Source organism: Physeter macrocephalus, chromosome 8, assembly GCF_002837175.3.
Source record: "Physeter macrocephalus isolate SW-GA chromosome 8, ASM283717v5, whole genome shotgun sequence".
In the NCBI taxonomy this organism is placed as follows: domain Eukaryota; kingdom Metazoa; phylum Chordata; class Mammalia; order Artiodactyla; family Physeteridae; genus Physeter; species Physeter macrocephalus.
The window spans coordinates 10,778,125-10,801,042 of NC_041221.1; the positions used below are offsets into that span (position 1 = coordinate 10,778,125).

At 38.6% G+C, this 22,918-nt stretch overlaps 1 protein-coding gene across 1 annotated transcript in view; it reads right to left on the reverse strand.

Annotated features, from left to right (window-relative positions):
- DSCAM (DS cell adhesion molecule) overlaps window positions 1–22,918 on the reverse strand; it is a 759,593-nt gene that overhangs the window by 295,569 nt on the left and 441,106 nt on the right. Inside the window, exons 6-9 of the mRNA XM_024120069.1 lie at window positions 15,894–16,172; window positions 11,385–11,660; window positions 4,373–4,669; window positions 3,349–3,624 (exon numbers count right to left, since the gene is read on the reverse strand). Coding sequence (XP_023975837.1) covers window positions 3,349–3,624; window positions 4,373–4,669; window positions 11,385–11,660; window positions 15,894–16,172 — 1,128 coding nt within the window. The remainder of the gene's footprint in view (window positions 1–3,348; window positions 3,625–4,372; window positions 4,670–11,384; window positions 11,661–15,893; window positions 16,173–22,918) is intronic.

A 22,918-nucleotide genomic window follows, 5' to 3' on the forward strand; every position in this document is an offset into this window, starting at 1 on the left:
CGAAGTTTTATATAAATACAAATAGAAGGTGACATTTTTATCTACCAGCTAATTAACTTTCCTGACAGTGTTGGTCCTTAGCAATTAGAACACTCAACTGGGCACTGTTCAAGTTCCATGTGGCACCTAAAATGAGGCAGGAAGAGCTTTGAACTGTGTTAAATGTAACACTGCTTGTTAAATTGAAATGAAGTGAAAAAAGGGATTTTGACTTTCATTTCTCCCTACATGTTTGAAGGCAGCAAAATTGCGCTTCTCGTTAATATATTTTAGAATTTCTTAAGTTTCAGGCATTACTAACGATCACTATGTTATTTATATCAATCTTTGAGTTTTTTTTAATTTCCCAAGTCATATGATACAAAATAAGTGAAGGGGGAAAAAAGAAGCCAAAAAGCCATGACTGAAAAATAGTATTGTTTCCAAATGTCATCTACACACACACACACACACACACACACACACACTCCACTCCAGTGTTAAAGAAAAACCTCCTGGAAACAAGATAAAAATGGTTTAGTTTTACAGTTTGCGGCATTATTAATGGAAACAAGTGGGCCCACTTCCAAATGAAGCCAACTTTTTTTTTTTTTTTTTTTTTTTCTGGTACGCGGGCCTCTCACTGCTGTGGCCTCTCCCGTTGCGGAGCATGGGCTCCGGACGCGCAGGCTCAGCGGCCAGTGGCTCAGGGGCCCAGCCGCTCCGCGGCCTGCGGGATCCTCCCGGACCGGGGCACGAACCCGCGTCCCCTGCATCGGCAGGCGGACTCTCAACCACTGCGCCACCAGGGAAGCCCTGAAGCCAACTTTTGAGGTATCATATTTGCTCTTCTAAAATGACCCGAATACAGTATTCACTGTGTAGTCTAAGCGCAAAGGTAATGGAGCTGTATATAAATATATAAATAAAATAAGGAAGACTGTCTTCCAATCCTGCTCCACAGGGAGAGTCAAAAATTTCAGTCTTTTCCTGTGTAATTCAGTTGATGTCTTAGCTCTGCCTTATCATAATCCTTATCATAATTGAAAACAGTAAAGGTTATTAATTTTTTAAAAGCTTTGATGGGCTACAAACCTGACCACTGGAGTGTGATTTAACTTACATACTTCATTTCAAAATATTTTAAAATTCAAATTTAAATGCTCAGAAGTTAATATGGTTACGACTTTCTACTGACATCTGAGGAAAGGCTAAAATCGTTAATGGTGTATAACTGTTACTATATGTTGACAGTTAGATGTCATTTTAAGCAAGAAACGCAAGTGGTATCTTAAATCGAATTACTCTAAATATCTTTGCTAGAGTGCAATGCACGTGAATATGACTCCCTCCAAAAAGTATGCCCTAGGTTGACATATAGGAGTCCAGAATTTATTATTTTTCACCTGGGAAGCCCTACACAGGTCTAAGCAGGCTTAACCCTATCCACTCAGCCTGTAGAATCTGCAGTTTCATTTGTCTACCCAAAAAGATAAAATTCAATAAAAGTAAGGTGGGATATACTGTAGTATTAATAGCTAACAACTGTATTTATATTTAGTTTAGACACTGCTCCTCAAAACAGAAGAAAGCATGTTTTGAAACAACGATTAACAAAAAGTATACACACTCTCCTCTGCCCAGACATGTGCACAAAAAATTAACTTACAGTGAATGCACAGCAGTGGAATATAGATTTCTTTAGCAAGTTTTGTATTCCCAGCTTCTTGGTAAACCCATTGTTTAAAGTCTTTCTAATCAAATTTTTGTTAGTGTGTGATATTCTCATATGGTAGGGTCCGTGGAGACATCTAATCTGTCATCTGGAAGGCTATCATTAGAGACTGCCGGGCACGTCTCTATCTCTGATCATTTGGCTGTTGTAAGTTTTATAGATCTCTTTGGTTTTAATATCATCTTGCATCTGGAGGGCATTCTGCTTTCTGCCTCTCTGATCTGACTGCCACACCTGACAGCCTCCTTCCATCTGGTGCCCACTCCCACCCTAACTACCAATGGTCTCTGCTTGGCTTCTTTTTATCCCTGGGGTTGGCTTCTTTTAGGGAAAATTCTTCGTCATCAAGTAGAACTTATTTTCTGAGGTTTTGACCTACCCGGCATAGAGTAGATATTCCATCCATCAGAGTTAAAGAAATAAATACAATCACAAAATGAAGTTTCATGCAGCTATGACCAATCTGGCTTACTAAGAATTTCTAATGATTTGAGAAAATTCTTAAGATATGTGGTTATTAAAAAAAAAAATTCAAAGTTATGCGCAGGTGTATGTAATATGTAATACATAATACATGTTACCTAACATATACTACATGATACAATACGTTGTGTGTGCATATGTGTGTGTGTGTGTGTGTGTGTGTGTGTGTGTGTGTGTATTTATAGGTGTCCCTAAATAGGTAAGCTAACAGGATTTGTGAGAAAAGATGGTTGGGGAAGACCATGGAAAACCTACGCAGCTTTGTAACCAGGACATTAAAAGACAATTATTGGTACCTAGGGAGATAACCGTGTAGCTCAGGCAGGCAGCCTAGCAGGGCAGGAGGCCGTTTCCACGTATTTTTGGTATGACTTCATGGTGCATTAGAGCTACCTGCATGACCTGTTTCCTGCAATTATTTACATAACTGAAAATTTTCCTTTTATGTTCACTTGAGGAAACCGGATTGGGAAATGGAAGAAATGGGTTCCCCAAAGGTCTGCCACACTACAAAGCTCCATGTCCCTGGGGGAGTCTCGTCACTTTCTAGGTCTTTACTGACAAGGAGATTGGGGTTGAGCTGCATGATCTCCAAAATTCACCCTGATGGTTAGAGTCCATGACAGCCCACGTCATGATGTCATGATGTAAGGAATAATTTAAAAGGCAGGAAAATTTTCTGAGGAGTCCTTTATACATAGCACTCCTATGTTGTTGCTTTGACCTGCTCATCTATTTTGTTTGAAGTCCTCATCCATTACAGAAAATCTCTTCCAGTTGGCTTCTAAAAGAACTCACTTTCAGGAGGTTTTAGGAAAACAAAGCTATGTGTTTTAAAACAATCTGTCAGACAACTAGATAACCAAGTCAATGATATGTTTCTTTTTTCTACGATTTTATAAAAACACAAATCCCCTGGAAAACCAAGCCAAAAGTTCACGTGAAAAGAAGACTATATCAACCATCAGTCTGGTGAAGATGCAGTGGTAAAGAGATTAGAACATCCAATGTACTTTATCATTCTTCAGTCTTTGTAACTGTCCTATTCTGAATATGCAGATTTTCAGATTGCCCCACTCCTAATGGTTGGTCTGGTGAAACAGCTGAGCTTAGTAATGGTGAGCTGCGTGGGGACCGAGGGACAGCCTTACCTTTGACCGTCACGTGGACGCTCTGGCTGGTGGAGAGCTGGGGTTGGACCAGCACGTTGCAGGTGTACTCCCCCTCGTCAACTTCCTTTTGCACATCCGAGAGCTTCAGCGTGCCATTGTTCTCAAATGCCACTTGGCGGTGGTTAAAAGGAAGCAGATTAGAGTTCTTGTACCATTTGATGGAGTAATACGGATAGCCAATCACACGACAGTGAATGTATGTGTCCCGTCCTGCTATTGCTGTGATATTTTTCATCGGTCGAATGCTTGCAGGCCCTGGAGAGACACAGAGAAACTCTTGAAAATAATTTAAGGGTACCTGTTATGTGTGGAAATGGGTACACTTTTCCTTGAGTGAAAAATGTCGATTAGTTTCATGTAAGGACATCTGTTTCAGTTAAGCACATTTTTTTCTGCATTTGGCATTTTCTACCAAGAAGGGTTTTTTTTATTTTCCTTTTAAGTTCGTTACTTTCAAATGAATTGAGTGAGTGTCAAATACTTTAATTATCAACTACTTCTGTTAAGATGTTTTGAATTACAGGACAAAAGGCAATTTAATCAATAAAAGGTAACTAGCTGCACTGAACAGTCATGCTCTTTTGGTGAAAACTCCGGTAGCCATTCAGGTGTTTAACTCTCTCTGTACGCTAGGTTATGAAGATGGAGGTTATGCCATGTTGCACTGTGAATGTCAGTTAAATACCAGGTACGTGAAGGGTACATAGCAGAATGGACGAGGAGGAAGGAAAGAGCATGCACAGCATAAACCAGGAAAGGAAAGCTCCAGTGGACAAGTCTAAGAATAAAACAAGAGAACACGCTGACTAAAGAAACCAAAATGCCATCTCCAACAGTAACCCAGTCACTGCCATCCCTGAGTAGGAAGCAGAGGGTAGGAAATGGGAGGCGACAGTTAATCCGTCTTTGGCATTCCAAGACTCGGCTTTGAGTGCATGCAGAAACCTTCTTCTCCACTACAATGAGTTATGTGTGTTTTTTGAGGAGCTGATTTGACAAGCACCTCTTACGTTTATTCGAGCCTGGTACAGGACGACTCCCGCCGAGTTGTTGGCAGTGCAGCGGTAGACTCCCCCGTCGCGGACCTGAGAGCTGGAGATGTTCAGGTAGCTGACCACGTTGCCCTCGGAGGTAATCATCTGGCTGATGCGGTGACTGCCGCCCTTGAGGATGGGGTCATCGTCCAGGGTCCACGTGATCGTGGGCAACGGTGTTCCCTTCACGTTGCACATGAGGGAGACAGGCTCTGCCGGACTCACCACTTTTTCACTAAAGGCAGAAATAATTTTGGGAGTTCCATCTGCAGGAAGACAAAGCACGGAAGGAAGTGGCACATACAAATAATTAAACAACTTCCGAGTACTTCTATTTAATGATTAGGATGTGGATGTAGTGCTTCTCAGACACGACTCAAAACTCTGGTTTTATCGGTAAAGCTGAGTTCCAATCAGGACAAAATTTCATTTTCCAAATAAGTAAACATAGCATTAGCAAGCTTTAATAATTTTCTTATATATTTCTTGATGAAGTCATAACAAGAAGAATGATAATACAACTCAGATGTTCATGGTAAAAAATGTCATCTCCCAAGAAGTTTATAATTCAAAACTGGTATATCCCCACCCAGAGTTATAAACATAGAGGAAATCCACACACTTCCAATGGTCGCTTTAGCTTTCTACTTCCCCCAGGTTAATTAGGGATTGCTCAAGTGGGGAATCGTTTTTTATTCATTTTTAAAAATTTATTTATTTTTTGGCTGCTTCGGGTCTTAGCTGCGGCACACGGGATCTTTCACTGCGGTGTGCAGGCTTCTCTCTAGTTGTGGCGCGCAGGCTCAGTAGTTGTGGCACACGGGCTTAGTTGCCCCGCGGCACGTGGGATCTTAGTTCCCCGACCAGGGATCAAACCCACGTCCCCCTGCATCGGAAGGCAGATTCTTTACCACTGGACCACCAGGGAAGTCCCTCAACTGGGGAATTGTTTAGAGGAAAAAGGAACTAAGAGATTGATTATCTCATCTTTATAATTTTCTCCTAAGAAATCATGTTTTATAGTTTGAATGACAAGTAACTGCATGTGAATTTTCATGAAGGCCTTGGTAATGGTAGAAGCTAAATAAATTTGACCCTTTCAGTTTCATTAAATATCCCCATAAGTATCTTTTCTCTCTTTCTTTTTTAAAAAATTATTTTACTGAAGTATAGTTGATTTATAATGTGTTAATTTCTGCTGTAGGCAAAGTTATTCAGTTATACACATATATAGGTTCATTTTCATATTCTTTTCCATTATGGTTTATCACAAGATACTGAATATAGTTCCCTGTGCTCTAAAGTAGGACCGTACTGTTTATCCATTCTCTATATAATAGTGGGCATCTGCTAACCCCAAACTCCCAATACATCCTCCCCCCACCCCCCTCCCCCTTGGCAACCACAAGTCTGTTCTCTAAGTCTGTGAGTCTCTTTCTGTTTCACAGATAAGTTCATTTATGTCATATTTTAGATTCCGTAAGTATCTTAAGTAGGGTGGCCATTAATTTATCATCTAACCTGGAATGCTTTTGAGAATAAAACAGATACCAGGAGAACAGGCACAACGCAAGACTGTCCCAGGCAAACAAGGAGCTTAACCTTAAGGAAAGTTTCCATAGCACTTTCCACTATTTTTGACAAAGATCAAATTTTCATATTCCATTATTTTTCTCTCACATATATTGACTATCTCCCTCAAGTTATGTGGTAGTAATCACAAATACATGTTTCTTTATATCTATATATATGTATACCTATATATATATCTATATAGAGAGATATAGATATGGGCTTCCTTTAAAGAAAGAGAGAAAAATGCATGAAAGTCAAGAGAAGGAAAAGTTACTAGTGGGTCTACCAGCCGCAGGCACTATAAATCAACACTGTGATACTTTTTTTTCTAGGCGTAGATGGGTCATTTTGACATAACTGTGATCACATGCAACAGGATTTCTGAGTCTGGTAATAAACCTTGCTGGAGGAGATATTAAAAACAATTTTTTTGGTGCTAATTTCAAGGGTTTAACCATAGTGAAAGGTAATGATTAACAGATTTTTTTTTTTTAGTTTTTAATTTTAACAATTATATGTATTCATTGTTGAAAAATCTGAAAGTATATATAAACAAAAGAAAAACTGGAAATAAGACTGAAGTTATCTTGCAATTCCATCACAGAAGGGTAAGTGTTAACATTTTCAAATATCCCTGAAGAAAGAGTTATTCATCACCGCAAAACCCTGAAGCCTATTTCTGTGGCCTGAGCTGGGTGGCTTCCCTAGAGCCTTCTACCATCTTTTCAGTTGCAAATTCCTGAATCTTAACTTCTTCATTCCAACTCAATGTTTTGAGGCTGGAGAAGGCCTTCAGGTACTTTTTTTTCCCCCAGATGCATTCAGAAGTAGCATATTGCAAGGTCCTTGGATTGCAAACATCCTTCTTTTACTATCAAAGATGACAAAAGTAACTTCATAATATTAAAATAAAGAACCTGCGCTTTTGCCCGTAGAACGTGGCAGACGTGACTTCAACATGCTCTACATTTAATTTACAGAGAAGTTACATGTGATACTGATCGTTACTCTTTGTGCAAAACCAGTTGCTGGTACTTGGGAATGTTCAGGTTATTTTATTTGACCTTACAATTCAACGTATTTGTCAGGATGTGTTTAGCTGTGAATTTCTTTTCACTGATTTTTACACTAAGCACTGAAATCTCAAGTCTTTTTAAAAAATCTATTTAGGAAAGTTTTCTTCAGTTACACTTTTATTTTTTAGATAAAATTTACTTACAGTTAAATGTATAGATCTTAAGCTTACAAACAGAATGAATTTTGTTAAATATATCTACCTGCGTAACCACAAAACGATCAAGATAAAAACCATTTCCATCCCCCCACAAAGTTGCTAGGGGTTCTTTCAATCAATCTTCACCCACCACAGCTGATCACGTTCTGATTTCTACCACCATGCATTACTTTTGCCTGTTCTTGGCTTCAAACCCATGTTTGGGTGTGCCCTCTTTACACACTCATGTAACCTGTCAGAACCACGGGACAATCAGCAAAATTAGGAAATGTAACTTTGGAACCGTACTGTTATCTAATGCAAAGTCTGCCGATTGACCAGTAACGTCCCTTACAGCTATTTTCCCAAGTTCTATCAGTTTCACACCTTACATTTACTTGTGGTGGCTCCTTAGTCTCTCTCTCTCTCTCTCTCTTTTTTTTAATAGATCTTTATTGGAGTATAATTGCTTCACAATACTGTGTTAGTTGCTGCTGTACAACAAAGTGAATCAGCTATATGCATACATATATCCCCATATCCCCTCCCTCTTGCGTCTCCCTCCCGCCCTCCCTACCCCACCCATCTAGGTGTTTGTAAAGCACTGAGTTGATCTCCCTGTGCTATGCTGCTGCTTACCATTAGCTATAACTATTTTACATTTGGTAGTGTGTATACGTCCATGCTACTCTCACTTCACCCCAGTTTCCCCCTCCCTGCCATGTCCTCAAGTCCATTCTCTATGTCTATGCCTTTTTTCCTGCCCTTACCCTGAGAAAACCATAATTCAAAAAGACACATGCACCCCAATGTTCACTGCAGCTCTATTTACAATAGCCAGGGCATGGAAGCAACCTGAATGCCCATCGACAGATGAATGGATAAAGAAGATGTGGCACATAAATGCAATGGAATATTACTCAGCCATAAAAAGGAACGAAATTGAGTTATTTGTAGTGAGGTGGATGGACCTAGAATCTGTCTTTAGTAGCTTTTCATATGCAACATTCCTCAGTCTCTGTTGCGTTTCTTGACTTCGACATGTTTGAAGTTACTCTGTAGTCAGTTGCTCAAATTCAGTTTGATATTTCCTGGTGATTAGATACAAGTTTTGCGTTTTTGACAAATACTGTGGAAGTGATGTTGTTTTCCTGTCCTTATTGGCCATTTGTGTATTTCCTTTCTTAAAATGTCTGCTCAAACCTTTTTTCCATTTTTGTGTTAGACTATTTGCCTTTGTTATTGATTTGTAGGAGTCCTTTATGTCTACTGAATACAAGTATATATATAATATATACATATATACTGGATACAAGGTATATACATACACACATACAAGTTTACTTTTACATGTGTATATGTCAGATATCTCATATAAATTACATATAATGTTTGTCAGACATATGTGTATATATATATATATAGTATACATTATATATAAATGTCTGTGTTTAATATTTTCTCTCATTCCATATTTGCCTTTCCATTTTCATATATATTTATACATATATTAACATTAATGTGTACATGCAAATTTATACATATGTATATGTACATATAATTTTAATCAAATCTACTAAAAGTTAAAATTATCATCCTTCATGTGAAATGGAGGAACTTTGCAACAAATGATTTCAAAGAATTTAATTTCTATTCTGTCCATTGTGTTATTCTATTTATGTTATAAACTCTATAACACAGTATTGTAATTGTGTAGTTGTTTAATTTGTCAATTGCTGTTTAAAGGAATTAAAAGAGAGAAAACAATTTTGCTAAATGTTTACTAACATATTTCTCATTTCTCATACTCTCACGCTATAGATGTGAGTTTCCATTTTAGGTCATTTTCTTCACCCTGAATGACTTCATTTACCATTTCTTGGTGTGCAGGTAGGGCTTCTGGCGTTACATTCTTCAAGCTTTTGTTTATTAAAAATATCTTTATTTCGCCTTAACTTTTAAAGACTATTTTTGATATATATAGACATGTATATTGATAGTTTTTTTAAATGTTGAAAAGAATAAGTTAAAAAAATTCATTTCAATCTCATTAAGACTGTAGTTTTTGCATTTCTTTTTGTGTTCTAGTTTCCCCACCTTTCCATCCCACCAGCACTGGAAAACATCCTCAGGGGAAATGTGGTATTGGTGTAGAAATCACCTAATATTTTTCCCCTTCTTTCAAGGGTGAAATTCTTTCTGCCTGCTTTTGGGTGTTTCCCCAGTGTCTGCAAACAGTTTTGCTTTTTCCCAAAGTTCAAAATTTTCATCTGCTTGCAGGTTAGTCTGATACCTGCTACTCCATCATTTCCAGAAATAGGACTTGTTCTTATTCTTCTTTATGATTCCATTTTCCAGGTGTTCTGGTCTGATCTTGGAGCTATAATTATTAGATTCCAGTTCTTTAAACTTCCATTCCAGTTTCTTTGTCCTCATAGGAAATATTCCAAGATTCTACATTATGTCAATGGCCATGCTTAGTCCACAGTATCGTGAGTTTTTATAATCCACGTTAATCCATAGCTGTTACAGGAGGTTACGTCGTAACAAGGATATAGTTAGACACCATTTTAAGGCAGTTACTAGCTATGTATTTGTAATTCCATTTCTGCTCTCTTTGGCGACATTAGCATTATCATCTTTCAGACGAGAAAAAATAAAGTGAAGCTTCTTGTCCCAAATGGAAACTGACATGCAACAAATCAATCCGTAAGTAGGCTCAGTGTGCTCCTCTGCCCCCTCTTTTTATTCAAGCAACAGGCTTTTTTGGAGATGAAAGCAGACATTATTTTCCCAGTAAGACCTGAGTGTCTTTGAAATCTTTCTTGCTGTCACTCTCTGATAACCTCACCTCTTTCGACATCATTATGGATTATCAATATGCTCTTTAGGTTTTCTTCGTCACAGGAGATGGTTGCCAAGGTAACCAGTGCTAGACAGGTAATCTCTCCCTTTTCTACAAAGAATCTAAAAATAGTGACTATGTGAGGGCTACAGGGCATCATCATTAGCAAACTGGCTCTGTGCAAATTGATTACTGTCTGCACTTAATTATTATGTGGAACACAGTGTCAGGCTTTTAATATGAGTACCGTGCCTTCAGCTAATTTCGCCTCCACTTTAAAATGCTCACTGTCTGCAAGGAAATGCTCGAATCAAAATAAGAATGTCATTCCAAGACTGTTTCATATCCTCTTAGCATCAAGAGATATTTAAACTTATTTTCATATATAAATGGATTTTCTTTTTTCCTCCTTTAGGCTATATGAAACTCATGTAGTTATTTTAATCAGTTGATAACAGATGAATTTTAAATTATATAAGAAGGCACAATTTCCAACGAGACATGCAAATACACAGATAAAAGCTAGTTCAATTATCTGGTGATAAACATACGTCTCTCGCTTGACTGTTACCTTAATAGCTTCTTTCCCTGGCTGATTGATAAGCTTGAAGATGTAAGTAGGCAGCAGGCAGTTAAGAAAAGAAAACAACATAACATACCTAAAACCTATTACGATAACACAAGGTAATTCTTCAAAAATTCCATTCACCTAAATCTGGGCCTCTATGGACCCAAATAGACAACCCCACAAACCCGAAGCCATTTTTTCACTCCACCAAGCACTACATTGAAACGTTGCTCTAAATGTTGCCTCCAAAATCGTGCTTATCAATTTTGGGGGAGCTGTTTTCCCCTCCAGGGGACACTTGGCAACGTCTAGAGACATTTTTGTTTGTCACACTGGAGGAAGGCGCTGTTAGCATCTAGTGAGGGGAGGCTGCTCAACATCCTACAGTGCATAAAGCAGCCTTCCAAAGCACGCGCTCCTGAGAGACCCTGGTCTAGAGGACAATGAATTGTCAACCAAACCATAAATCTCAAGTTTCTACGGTCTGCATCTTGACAAGTAACTTTAAACACGTGAGTGGGCAACATTTATGTTACTTAACTTTAAGTTAAATCACGTTACTTATGTTACTTCTACCATAGACAATGTTCATTTCACCAGAACGTATTCTTTTATTTGCCCAGTGGAGCTTGAAAAACTAGGGTAGAATTATTAGCTGGTCAGATAGACAGAAATCTTAAAACTGTGAGCTATGAGCAGTGTTTCACCCTTCACTCTTGCTCTTGAGCGCTCTGGGTTTGGGCTCTTTTTTCGCTGAACCCTGTCACGAGGCCCACTGACCTTCAAGGACCACCTGCGCATGGTCTTGGGCGGAGAGCCTGTCCTTGCGCACAAAGCACTGGTACGCGCCCCCGTCACTTCGGACCATGTGATCCATTATAAGGTTTTCGTGGTTGATCCCTGTGAGCCTAACGTTTTTCCCGGGGTTGACAACTTCACCGTTTCGGTACCAGGAGAGCTCCCGGCCCTCGCTTCCTGTCACGCTGCAGGACAAGGAGACCTGGCTGCCCACGCTGCTTTTAACTTGCCTGGGGCTGATGGTAGCTTTCAGTGGCTCTGGAGTTTGGGGGAAGAGAAAAAAAGAAGGTAAAAACATCACACATGTAGAGGTCATTTCAACAACATGTTAGACTTTCGACAGGCCAAGGCATCTCCGCAAGCACTTTTGGCCCGTTTGTCAATATGTCAAGGTGGGTTTTTTCCTCATACAGGGCACTGAATAGTCAAAGATATTAAACTGAGCTGATAAGTTAATAGGTTTTATGTAAGTTTTGCAGTCTTAATCTGGGACTTGTATATAGCACTAGGTAGGCCTTCTACCTGTAATCCTCCAAGAGTTAAGGCAGCAGAGGGGTTTAGAAAGAACACTTTTTACAATTAATTTACCGTGTACGGTTGCTGTAAGTGATAATGTGTACAGATTTTCCGTTGAAGTAAATTTCTTGTTAAGACTGTTATCCTTCTTTTGCTTTTGTAGGGAATGGCATTGCAAAAATGAAAAGAAAAGAACCTCACAAAAAGAACGCACTCCATATATTCTTATTTCAGTATTATTTCATGGTGCACCATTTTGTTTGGGAACATCCTGATCACTATTCATTGTTGTTTTTTTCTGGGCTCCTTTCACTGTAGAGTAAATAGACTGACGTGGGTCAGACTGCTTTCTCACTGAGTAAATGTGAGTGTTAACGCACTGACGGTAAGAAATGCAATGTGCTGGCTGCCAGCAAGGACAGAGATATTTGAATATTTAAATCCTATTGGCCACCTCCCAGCGCGGCACAGATGGGTTTGCTCTGGGCCATTCTCACACACACATACTCACTCCCCTCCCCTATGTGGCTTAACCAGGGCCAGTAACAAACGGCTGTAAGAAAGCAGGTAGATATTAGGATTCGTGACCATGAAACAGGGTTTTTTTCTTTAAAATGAGGCTAACTTCCTTGGATAGGTGGTAACTCTCATCTTTGACTTCCTATGTTTTCATTCAGCAAACCCAATTGAATGCCGTAAGCATTTATTGAACATCTACTGTATGCCAAGGATGGGGTTAAACTCACAGGTGAGGCAAACATGAATAACGTTTGTGGTGCCACTAGCATGTGCCATAAAGCTACCAAATATCTTTTGAACATTAGTTCAACCAGTCTTCCCACAGTCCTGCAAGTTTTGTGTTATCATCTCCATTTTACAGAAGAAGAAACGATTATTTCGAGAGATCAAATAATTTAATCAAATCCATTCAACAGGTAAATGGCAAAAACCAGTTGTTTACCCCAGTTATTACTGACTTCTTGGGTCACCACATTGTGAAGTCTTTAAGGAATTCAGTCTTCCAGATGGATAAGACAAATACAAGAAGGAAGATAGTAACCCAAAGCGTCCATTAGAGACGTACACTGTGTGGAAGAGGATCGATAGAATGTCCTCAGACATCAAGGATGGATAGGACTGAGGCCAGCTGGGATGAAGAGAGGGCCTCGTGAAGAGTGGGAGCTGCAGGAATTAGAGCATGAGGCGCTGCCAGGTCTCAGGAAGAGTTTTGGATCAGTTTGGATGCAACACAAGGTCTCTGAAGGAGAACAGTGGGAGAAAAATTACACAGGCAGTCTGGGACAAGACCACAAAAGACCTCGAGATTTTGGAATTAAATCAGAGGGAGCTAAAGAAAGCTTTCTAGAATATTTAGCAAGTAAGTGCTATAGACAAACACATTTTTAGGAGAATCCATCGATCACATTGTGTTGGACAGATGACAGTGGGGAAACTGGTCAGCCAAGGGGCATTGCAGATGTCTCGTGGAGGTGCAGGTAAAACTCGATCTAGGGCTTCCCTAGTGGCGCAGTGGTTGAGAGTCCGCCTGCCGATGCAGGGGACACGGGTTCGAGCCCCGGTCCGGGAAGATCCCGCGTGCCGCGGAGCGGCTGGGCCCGTGAGCCGTGGCCGCTGAGCCTGCGCGTCCAGAGCCTGTGCTCCGCAACGGGAGAGGCCGCAACCGTGAGAGGCCCGCGTACCGCAAAAAAAAACCAAAACCAAAAACAAAAACTCGGTCTAGTAATGAGAACCTACCGCATAGCACAGGGAACTCTACTCAATGCTCTGTGGTGACCTAAATGGGAAGGAAGTCCAAAAATCAGGGGATATATGTATACGTATAGCTGATTCACTTTGCTGTACAGCAGAAACTAACACAGCATTGTAAAGCAACTCTCCTCCAATAAAAATAAACTTAAAAAACAAAACAAAAATCGATCTAGGACTGGGTGGAGGTGGAGAGCACAGCTGAGAAACACGGTTGAGATATGATCTCTAGGACTTGGCAGTACTTGGACATGAAAGAAAAGTCTTAAAGAGGATCCAGGACTTAAAGTTTGCACTTGGAGGGTTCGAGGCTGAAAGATGTCTAGAATAACAAGAGGCTGGTAAATGGTAGAGAGATGGTGGAGAGAAGTTTGGGATACTGCTCTTTGGAAGTGCCAGGTAGGCATCTGGTATACAATCGGGAGACACGCTGCTCACCTGACACTCAACAAGGAGGCTGGGGCTGAGCATATGCAAATTCAGGGCTGTTTTCAGAGGGAGGAACTTGAAGCCATAAGATAAAAGAGGGCACCCCAAGAAAAGCGACAAGAGAGAACAGAAGAAGGTTCAGAACTTGGAACCCAGGAGCATCCTTTTCGCCTGGAGAAGAGAGACCAAACAAAGGGAATAGTCAGAAGGGAGGATGGGAGCGTTAGAGACATATCTGGAACGTTTCCAGACGTGGCAGGGTACCAAGATGAAAACAAGCACAGTCAGAATTAAGACTTTTCCACAAATAACTTTTAAAATGTAGACAGTGGTAAATGCCTTTACAGAGAAAGCAATAAAATACTCTGAGCCTTGAGCAGAAAATAGGAGGGAAACAGGGGATGTTCTGAGAATGAGGCATTGCATTAGACTTAGAAAGATGGGAAGTTTTAGACATTCAAGTATTTGAACGCCATCTTACATTACAGGAGGAGGCGGCAGCAAGACTTGCAATTAGGGAAGGAACAGGTTCGTACGGGAACAGGAAGAAGTGAGATTTCACAGGAGTAGGGTTTGTTGAAGAAAAACTATGAGAAGTAGGGCCGTACAGCTTTACTTGAGATGCTTTCCATACTATCCTAAGATATAAACTTTATTCAACAGAAACTGGGGAGCCACGAAAGGTGGTGTTGAGCCTGCATGTTGGAGTGATTCTCATTGGCTGTCCAATGCTGCATTGTTTCATCTACAAGGCTCTTCAGCCATCGGAATATAACTGTGCAGACATTATCCTCCTTTTCTTTCTAATCTCTGCCTAAGCATGTTCGAATGACGTTTGCAGGACGCAGTCTGGACAGCCGATTCCAGGCAGTCATTGGGATATTTATTTCAAATGTACTCGCTTGGGCTGGTATTGTGCTAAAGCTGTCTACACCCAGGGTGACACTGAAGAGGCAGCTCCATAAACAGGCATAAGGCTGGAAAAAAGCCAGGGTAAGAAAATGCCTCCCTTTTCAATGTCAGACTCGTATTCAGTTTGCTCAGTTCAGTTCATCAAATGTTTATGTACACAGATACGTATGATAGCATGCTGGCAACTGAGAGCCATATATTTTGACCAGAGTTCCGCCACTCATTTCTGGCCATGTGATCTTGAGTAACTCGCTTTGATTTGGTTTCTGCATGTTAAGGCTTTTCAACTAGGTTAGAGCGCTTCCCCCTGCAATCACACCCCTCCTTCTTCCGAGTCAACCTTTGGCATCCTTCTCAACATCTTCCTCACATCAGCCACTACAAATCAATTAGAGATGATATATATCTACCATACTTGGCCTAAATTATCTATAATATTGAGTCCAAGTCCAATATTTGGATAATTACAACCTTATATACAGCCCTCTACAGAGCTGATAATAGCCCCATTTAGAAATTTAAAGCAGCATCTGGAAACAGGCCAAGGACAACTGCTTTGATCTGATCACCACTGTTTTTGCTGCCAGCACCACCCTGCCCCTCTCCCTCCACTGACTTGCAGACAGGCTGACCATTCTGAATTCAACAGCTAGGTAATGTTATCTTGGAAATATATCCTGTGGCTCCCAACTCTCCAGCTGTGTAACCTTGAGAATTTGGAGCCTCAATTTCCTTGTCTGTAAAATGGGGCTCCTGTGGGTCTCAGCAGGGCTGCTGTGAGGATTCGTGGGGGCTACAGAGAAAGCCCGGAGGTCGGCTTGTAACAAGAGCTCCACCATCACCACTGCAAGTTACCATCCAACTTACGTTTCACGTACAGGCGGCCTATCACCTTAGCAGTTCCATATCTGTTGGACACTTCACACACATAGCTGCCTGAGTCTGAGGGGCGTGCATTCTCAATAAGCAGCCCAGTCATGGTCTTCTGGAATCTTCCAGAAAGTTCCAGGGGCATGTTGTCCTTCAGCCAGCGGTAATCTGGCTCAGGGTGGCCAAGCGCTTTGCAAGGCAACTCCACACGCTGCCCCGCCATGGCTTTGCGATGATCAAACCCATCCAGTATGGACGGGGCTGAGTTCGCTGGGTCTGCAGAAGAAAAGAAAAGCCTCTTAGATATGAGTTAAAGTGGTCATTTGGAATCATAGGGCCTTGTGTATAATTCATATTCTATGTATCATTCCAACTATTGATACAGATCTTTAAGATTATATATATATATGAAGAGAAAAAAGCATTATTCATATAAATTTTTTTTTCTCAGAATTTACAAAAGGTTGAAGCAGTTATATCACTAAAGAAGATATACAAATGACTGATAAGCACATGGAAAGATGCTCAGTATCATTAGCCACTAGGGTAATACAAATTAAAACCCACAGTGAGATACAACTTCATACCCACTAGGATGGCTATAATAAAAAACACAAGCAATAGCGAGGGCTTGTGAGGATGTGGAGAAGAAACTGGAACCTTCATACACTGTTGATGGGAATGTAAAATGGTGCAGCCACTCTGGAAAACAGTTTGGCAGCTACTTAAAATGTTAAAACTTCAGTTTACTGTAAGGCCCCAAAAGCTCCACTCCCAGGTATCTACCCTAGACAAAGGAAAACCTATGTTCGCTCAAAGACCTGTTCACAAACGTTCATAGCAGGATTATTCATAACAGCCAAAAAGCTGAAGTAATCCAAAGGACCATTGTTTAGTGGATGGATAAACAAAATGTGAATATACATACATACTATTCGGCAATACAAGAGAGTGAAACACTGACACATGTTACAACATGAAAGAACCTCGAAAGATTATGCTAAATGAAAGAAGGCAGATACAAAGCCATATACTGCAGGATTTGACTTAAATGAAATATGCAGAAAATGAAAATCTGTAGAGACAGAGTAGATTAGTAGTTTCCCAGAGCTGGAATTGGAATTGACTGCAAATGGGCAGCAGGGATCTTTTTGGGTAGAAAATAATGTTCTAAAATTAGATTACAACTCTATGTGTTTACTAAAATCATTGAATTGTATACTTAAAATGAGTGAAGCTTATGGTTGGTAAATTAAATCTCAATAAAACTATTTTACAAAAAAAGGAATGGGGCATTTCTTTTACATTTTAAATAGACAATTTAAGTGATGCTTGATAACATGCTCTCATGGAGACGTTTGGTCAGACATAGACTTAGTACAAGCACACAACATTGGATTTAATTTCCATCTCTGTGTCTTCAAACTTTTTATCTACATTTTAAAAAATCAGTTTTTATCACAAAAATTTGCAAACTCACACAAAACAAGAGAAAACGATATAATGTGCCCTATATAGTCATCACCCAGATACAACAGGCATCACAATATTTCTATCCTCCTTCTGCTTATTTCTCTATAGCCTTTGCTTTTGGTGCCAACATGCTTGAGTCAAGTCATAAAACCTATGTTATCTAGAATGCTTCTCTGATGAAAATAAGAGTTTTCGTGTATAACCGCAATGTCAGTATCACACAAGAGTAATAACAGCCTCTTGGTATCACCTATCATCTACTCCACATTCAATTTTTCATAATGAGATAGTCATATTATTATTATTGTTTTTATAATTGAGCTAATCAAATCAGGATTGTTTTACAGTTAACATTTTGTTGTTATGTCTCCTTTTCAAATGTTTTTCCAGCTTTATTGAGGTATAACTGGCAAAAATTGTATATACTTAAGGTGTAAAATGTGATGCTTTCAGATAAATATATTTTGTGAAATGATCACCCAAATCAAGCTAATTAGCATTCATTGCCTCACATGGTTACCCTTTTTTTCTTTTCATTCCCCTTCCTTCCTCCCCTCTACCAGCTACCCATTTGTTCTCTGTGCTGATGAGTCTGTTTTGTTATGTTTATTCATTTGTTGTTTTAGATTCCACATATAAGTGAAATCATATAGTACAATATTTGTCTTTCTCTGTCTGACTTATTTCACTCAGCATAATACCCTCTATGTCCACCGACGTTTTCACAGATGGCAAGATTTCATTTTTTATAACTAAATAATATTTCATTGTATATTTATAGCACATCTTCTTTATCCATTCATCTACTGATGTACACTTAGGTTGCTTCCATATCTTAGTTATTGTAAATAATGCTGCAATGAATATAGGGGTGCATAGACCTTTTCAAATTAGTGTTTTTGTTTTCTTCAGATAAATACCCAGAAGTGGAACTGCTGGATCATATGGTAGTTCTATTTTTAATTTTTTGAAAAAGCTCCATACTGTTTTCCATAGTGGCTGTTCAGTGCATGAGGGTTCATTTTTTTGTACATCCTTGCCAACACTTGTTATTTGTGGACTTTTTGATAATAGCGATTCTGAGAGATGTGTACTGATATCTCACCGTAGTTTTGATTTGCACTTCCCTGATAATGAGTGATGTTCAGCATCTTTTCATGTGTCTCTTGGCCATCTGTATGTCTTCTTTGGGAAAAAAAAATGTCTATTTAGGTCTTCTACCCATTTTTTAATTAGGTGTTTTTTTGATGTTGAGTTGTACGAGTTCTTTGTATATTTTGGATATTAACCCCTTATCAGATATACCATTTGCAAATATATTCTTCCATTCAGAAGACTGCCTTCTCATTTTGTTGATAGTTTTCTTCACTGCACAAAAGCTTTTTAGTTTCATGTGTTCCCATATATTTATTTTTGCTTTTGTTTCCCTTGCCTGAGGAGACAGATCTAAAAAAATATTGCTAAGACCAATGTCAAAGAATGTACTGCCTATGTTTTCTTCTAGGAGTTTTACAGTTTCAGGACTTAAGTTTAGGTCTTTAATCCATTTTGAATTTATTTTTGTATATGGTGTGAAAGAGTAGTCCAGTTTGATTCTTTTGCCTGTAGGTATCCAGTTTTCCCCAAACCGTTTATCAAAGAGGCTATCTTTTACCTGTTTTATATTCTTGCCTCCTTTGTCATAGATTAATTGATTATAGAAGTGTGGGTTCATTTCTGGCCTCCCTATTCTGTTCCATTGATCTATGTGTCTGTTTTTGCATCAGTACCATACTGCTTTGATGACTGTAGTTCTGTAATATAGTTTGAAATCAGGGAGCATGATATGCCTCCAGCTTTGTTCTTCTTCCTCAAGATTGTTTAGACTATTCAGGGTTTCTTTGGTTTCCATACGAATTTTAGAATTATTTGTTCTAGATATGTGAAATGCCATTGGTATTTTGATATGAATTGCAACAATTCTGTAGATTGCCATGGGGAACGTGGCCATTTTAATCATATTTATTCTTCCGAGACATGAGCATGTTGTGTCTTTCCATTTGTTTGTGTCATCTTCAATTTCTTTCATCAATGTCTTCGGGGTTTTGGAATACAAGTCTTTTACCTCCTTGGTTAGATTTATTCTTAGGTATTTTTTTTTTCAATGCACTTGTAAATGGGATTGTTTTCTTAATTTCTCTTTCTAATAGTTTGTTGTTAAGTGTATAGAAATGAAAGAAATTTCTGTATTTTAATTTTGTATCCTATAACTTTACCGAATTTATTGTATGAGTTCTAGTAGGTTTTCGGTGGCATCTTTAGGATTTTTCTGTATATAGTATCATGTCATCTGCAAACAGTGATAGTTTTACTTATTCCTTTCCAATCTGCATTACTTTTATTTCTTTTCTTGTCTGATTTCTGTGGCTTGGACTTCCAGTTCTATGTTGAATGAAAGTGTGAGAGTGAATATTCTTGTCTTGTTTCTAATCTTAGAGGAAATGCTTTCAGCTTTTCAGTGTTGAGTATGGTGTTAGCTGTGGGCTTGCCATATATATGTTGAGGTATGTTCTCTCTATACCCACTTCGTTGAGAGTTTTTTTTTTTTTTTAATTTTTATTTAATTTATTTATTTTTGGCTGTGTTGGGTCTTCGTTGCTACGTGCAGGCTTTCTCTAGCTGCAGTGAGCGGGGGCTACTCTTCATTGTGGTGCGTGGGCTTCTTATTGTGGTGGCTTCTCTTGTTGTGGAGCACAGGCTCTAGGTGCGCAGGCTTCAGTAGTTATGGCATGAGGATGCAGTAGTTGTGGCTCATGGGCTCCAGGGCACAGGCTCAGTAGTTGTGGCTCACGGGCTTAGTTGCTCCGTGGCACGTGGGATCTTCCTGGACCAGGGCTCAAACCCATGATCCCTGCCTTGGCAGGCGGATTCTTAACCACTGCACCACCAGGGAAGACCCAAGAGTTTTTTTTTTATCATAAATGAATACTAAATTTTTTCAAAAGCTTTTTCCGCCTCTACTGAGATAATCATATGATTTTGATTCTTCAATTTGTTAACATGGTGTGTCACATTGATTGATTTGTGTATACTGAACTATTCTTGTATCCCAGGGATAAATCCCATGGATCATGGTGTATGTCTCTTAATGTATTGTTGAATTCAGTTTGTGCTAATATTTTATTGACGATGTTTGCAATATTCATTCTTGATGTTGGCTTGTAATTGTGTGTGTGTGTGTGTGTGTGTGTGTGGTGTCTTTGTCTGGTTTTGGTATCTGAATGATTGGGTGATTCTGGCATCACAGAATGAGTTCGGAGGCATTCCTTCCTATTCAAATTTGGAATAGTTTGAGAAGGATTGGCTCTTCTTTAAATGTTTGGTAGAATTCACCTGGGAAGTTTTCTGGTCCTGGAACTTTGTTTGTTGAAAGTTTTTTTTGTTTTTTTGTTTTTTTTACTGATTGATTTCATTAATGGTAATCAGTCTGTTTAGATTTCCTATTTCTTCCTGATTCAGTCTTGGGAGATTGTACATTTCTAGGAATTTATCCATTTCTTCTAGATTGTCCATTTTATTGGTGCGTAATTGTGGTAATCTCTTATGATCATTTGTATTTCTGTGGTGATGGTTGTAACTTTTCCTCACTTATTTATGACTTTATTTATTTGGAACCTCTCTCTTTTGTTCTTGATGAGTCTGGCTAAAATTTTATAAATTTTGTTTATCTTTTCAAAGAACTAGCCCTTACTTTTATTGATTTTTTCTATTTTTTTAGTCTCTATTTCATTTGTTTCTGCTCTGATCTTTATAATCTCTTTCCTTCTACTAACTTTGGTTTTGTTTTTTTCTTTTTCTAGTTCCTCTAGTATAAAGTTAGGTTGTTTATTTGAGATTTTTCTTATTTCTTGAGGTAGGCTTGCCTCACTATAAACTTCCCTCTTAGAACTGCTTTTGCTGTATCTCATAGATTTTGGATTGTTGTGTTTTTGTTTTCGTGTGTATTCAGATATTTTAAATTTTCCTCTTTGGTTTCTTTAGTGACCCATTGGTTGTTTAGTAGCATATCGTTTAGCTGCCACATGTTTGTGATTTTTGCAGTTTTTTTCTCTTGTAGTTGATTTGTAGTCTCATGTCCTTGTGGTTGGAAAAGATGCTTAATATGATTTCAAAGATATTTTAAATTTTCCTCTTTGGTTTCTTTAGTGACCCATTGGTTGTTTAGTAGCATATCGTTTAGCTGCCACATGTTTGTGATTTTTGCAGTTTTTTTCTCTTGTAGTCTCATGTCCTTGTGGTTGGAAAAGATGCTTGATATGATTTCAATCTTAAATTTACTGAGACTAGTTTTTGTGGCCTAGCATGTGATCTTTCCTGAAGCCCATCTGATCTAATGTTTCATTTAAGGTGAATCTTTCCTTATGGATTTTCTGTTTGGATGATCTGTCCATTGATGTAAGAGGGGTATTTAAGTCCCCTACTATTATTGTGTTGCTCTCAATTTCTCCCTTTAAATTTGTTAATATTTGCTTTATATATTTAGGGGATTTTATATTGGATGCATAGATTCAATTGTTATATCTTCTTTTTGGATTGATCTCTTTATCATTTTGTAATGTCCTTCCTTGTCCCTTTCAGTCTGTGTGTGTCTTTAGATCTGAAGTGCATCTCTTGCTGGCAGCATATATATGGGTCTTGTTTTTTGTGGGGGTTTTTTGGTTTTTGTGTTTTTTTCATTCAGCCACTCTATGTCTTTTGATTAGTTATGTACTTATTCCCATTTTGTTAATTGTTTTCTGGTTGTTTTGTAGTTCTTTTTTGTTCCTTTCTTCTTTTTATGCTCTCTTCCCTTGTGACTTGGTAACTATCTTTAGTGTTATGTTTGGATTCCTTTCTCTTTTTTATGTATCTATTATAGATTTTTGGTTTGTGGTCACCAAATAGATATCTATCTATCTACATATATATATATATATATATATATATATAAAATATATGATTATTTTAAGTTGATGATCTCTTAAGTTTGAACATATTCTAACAACCCAGCATTTTTACCAATGCTTAACATATTTGTCTTTGTATTTTACATCTTTTTGTTTCGTGTATCCCTTAACTACCTATTGTAGATATAAATCATTTTATTGTTTTTATCTTTTAACATTTTTACTTGCTTTATAAGTACCTGATCTACTATCTTTACTGTATATTTGCCTTTACCAATGAGATTTTTCCTTTCATAATTTTCATATTTCTAGGTGCGGTACATTCTTTCTTGCTTAGAGAAATCCCCTTATCATTCCTTGTAAAATGGGTTTACTGGTGGGTGCTGAAATCTTTCACCTTTTGCTTGTCTAAAACTCTCTACCTCTCCTTTGTGGAGTGTTCTTGATTTTTTCCTTTCATCACTTTAAGTATATAATGCCACTCCTCTCTGGCCTGAAAAGTTTCTTCTGAAAAGTGAGCTGACAGTCATCTGGGAGCTCCTTTGTACTTAATTAATTTCTTTTCTGTTGCTATGTTTAAGTTTCTCTCTTTATCTTTAATTTTTGCCATTTTAACTGCAATGT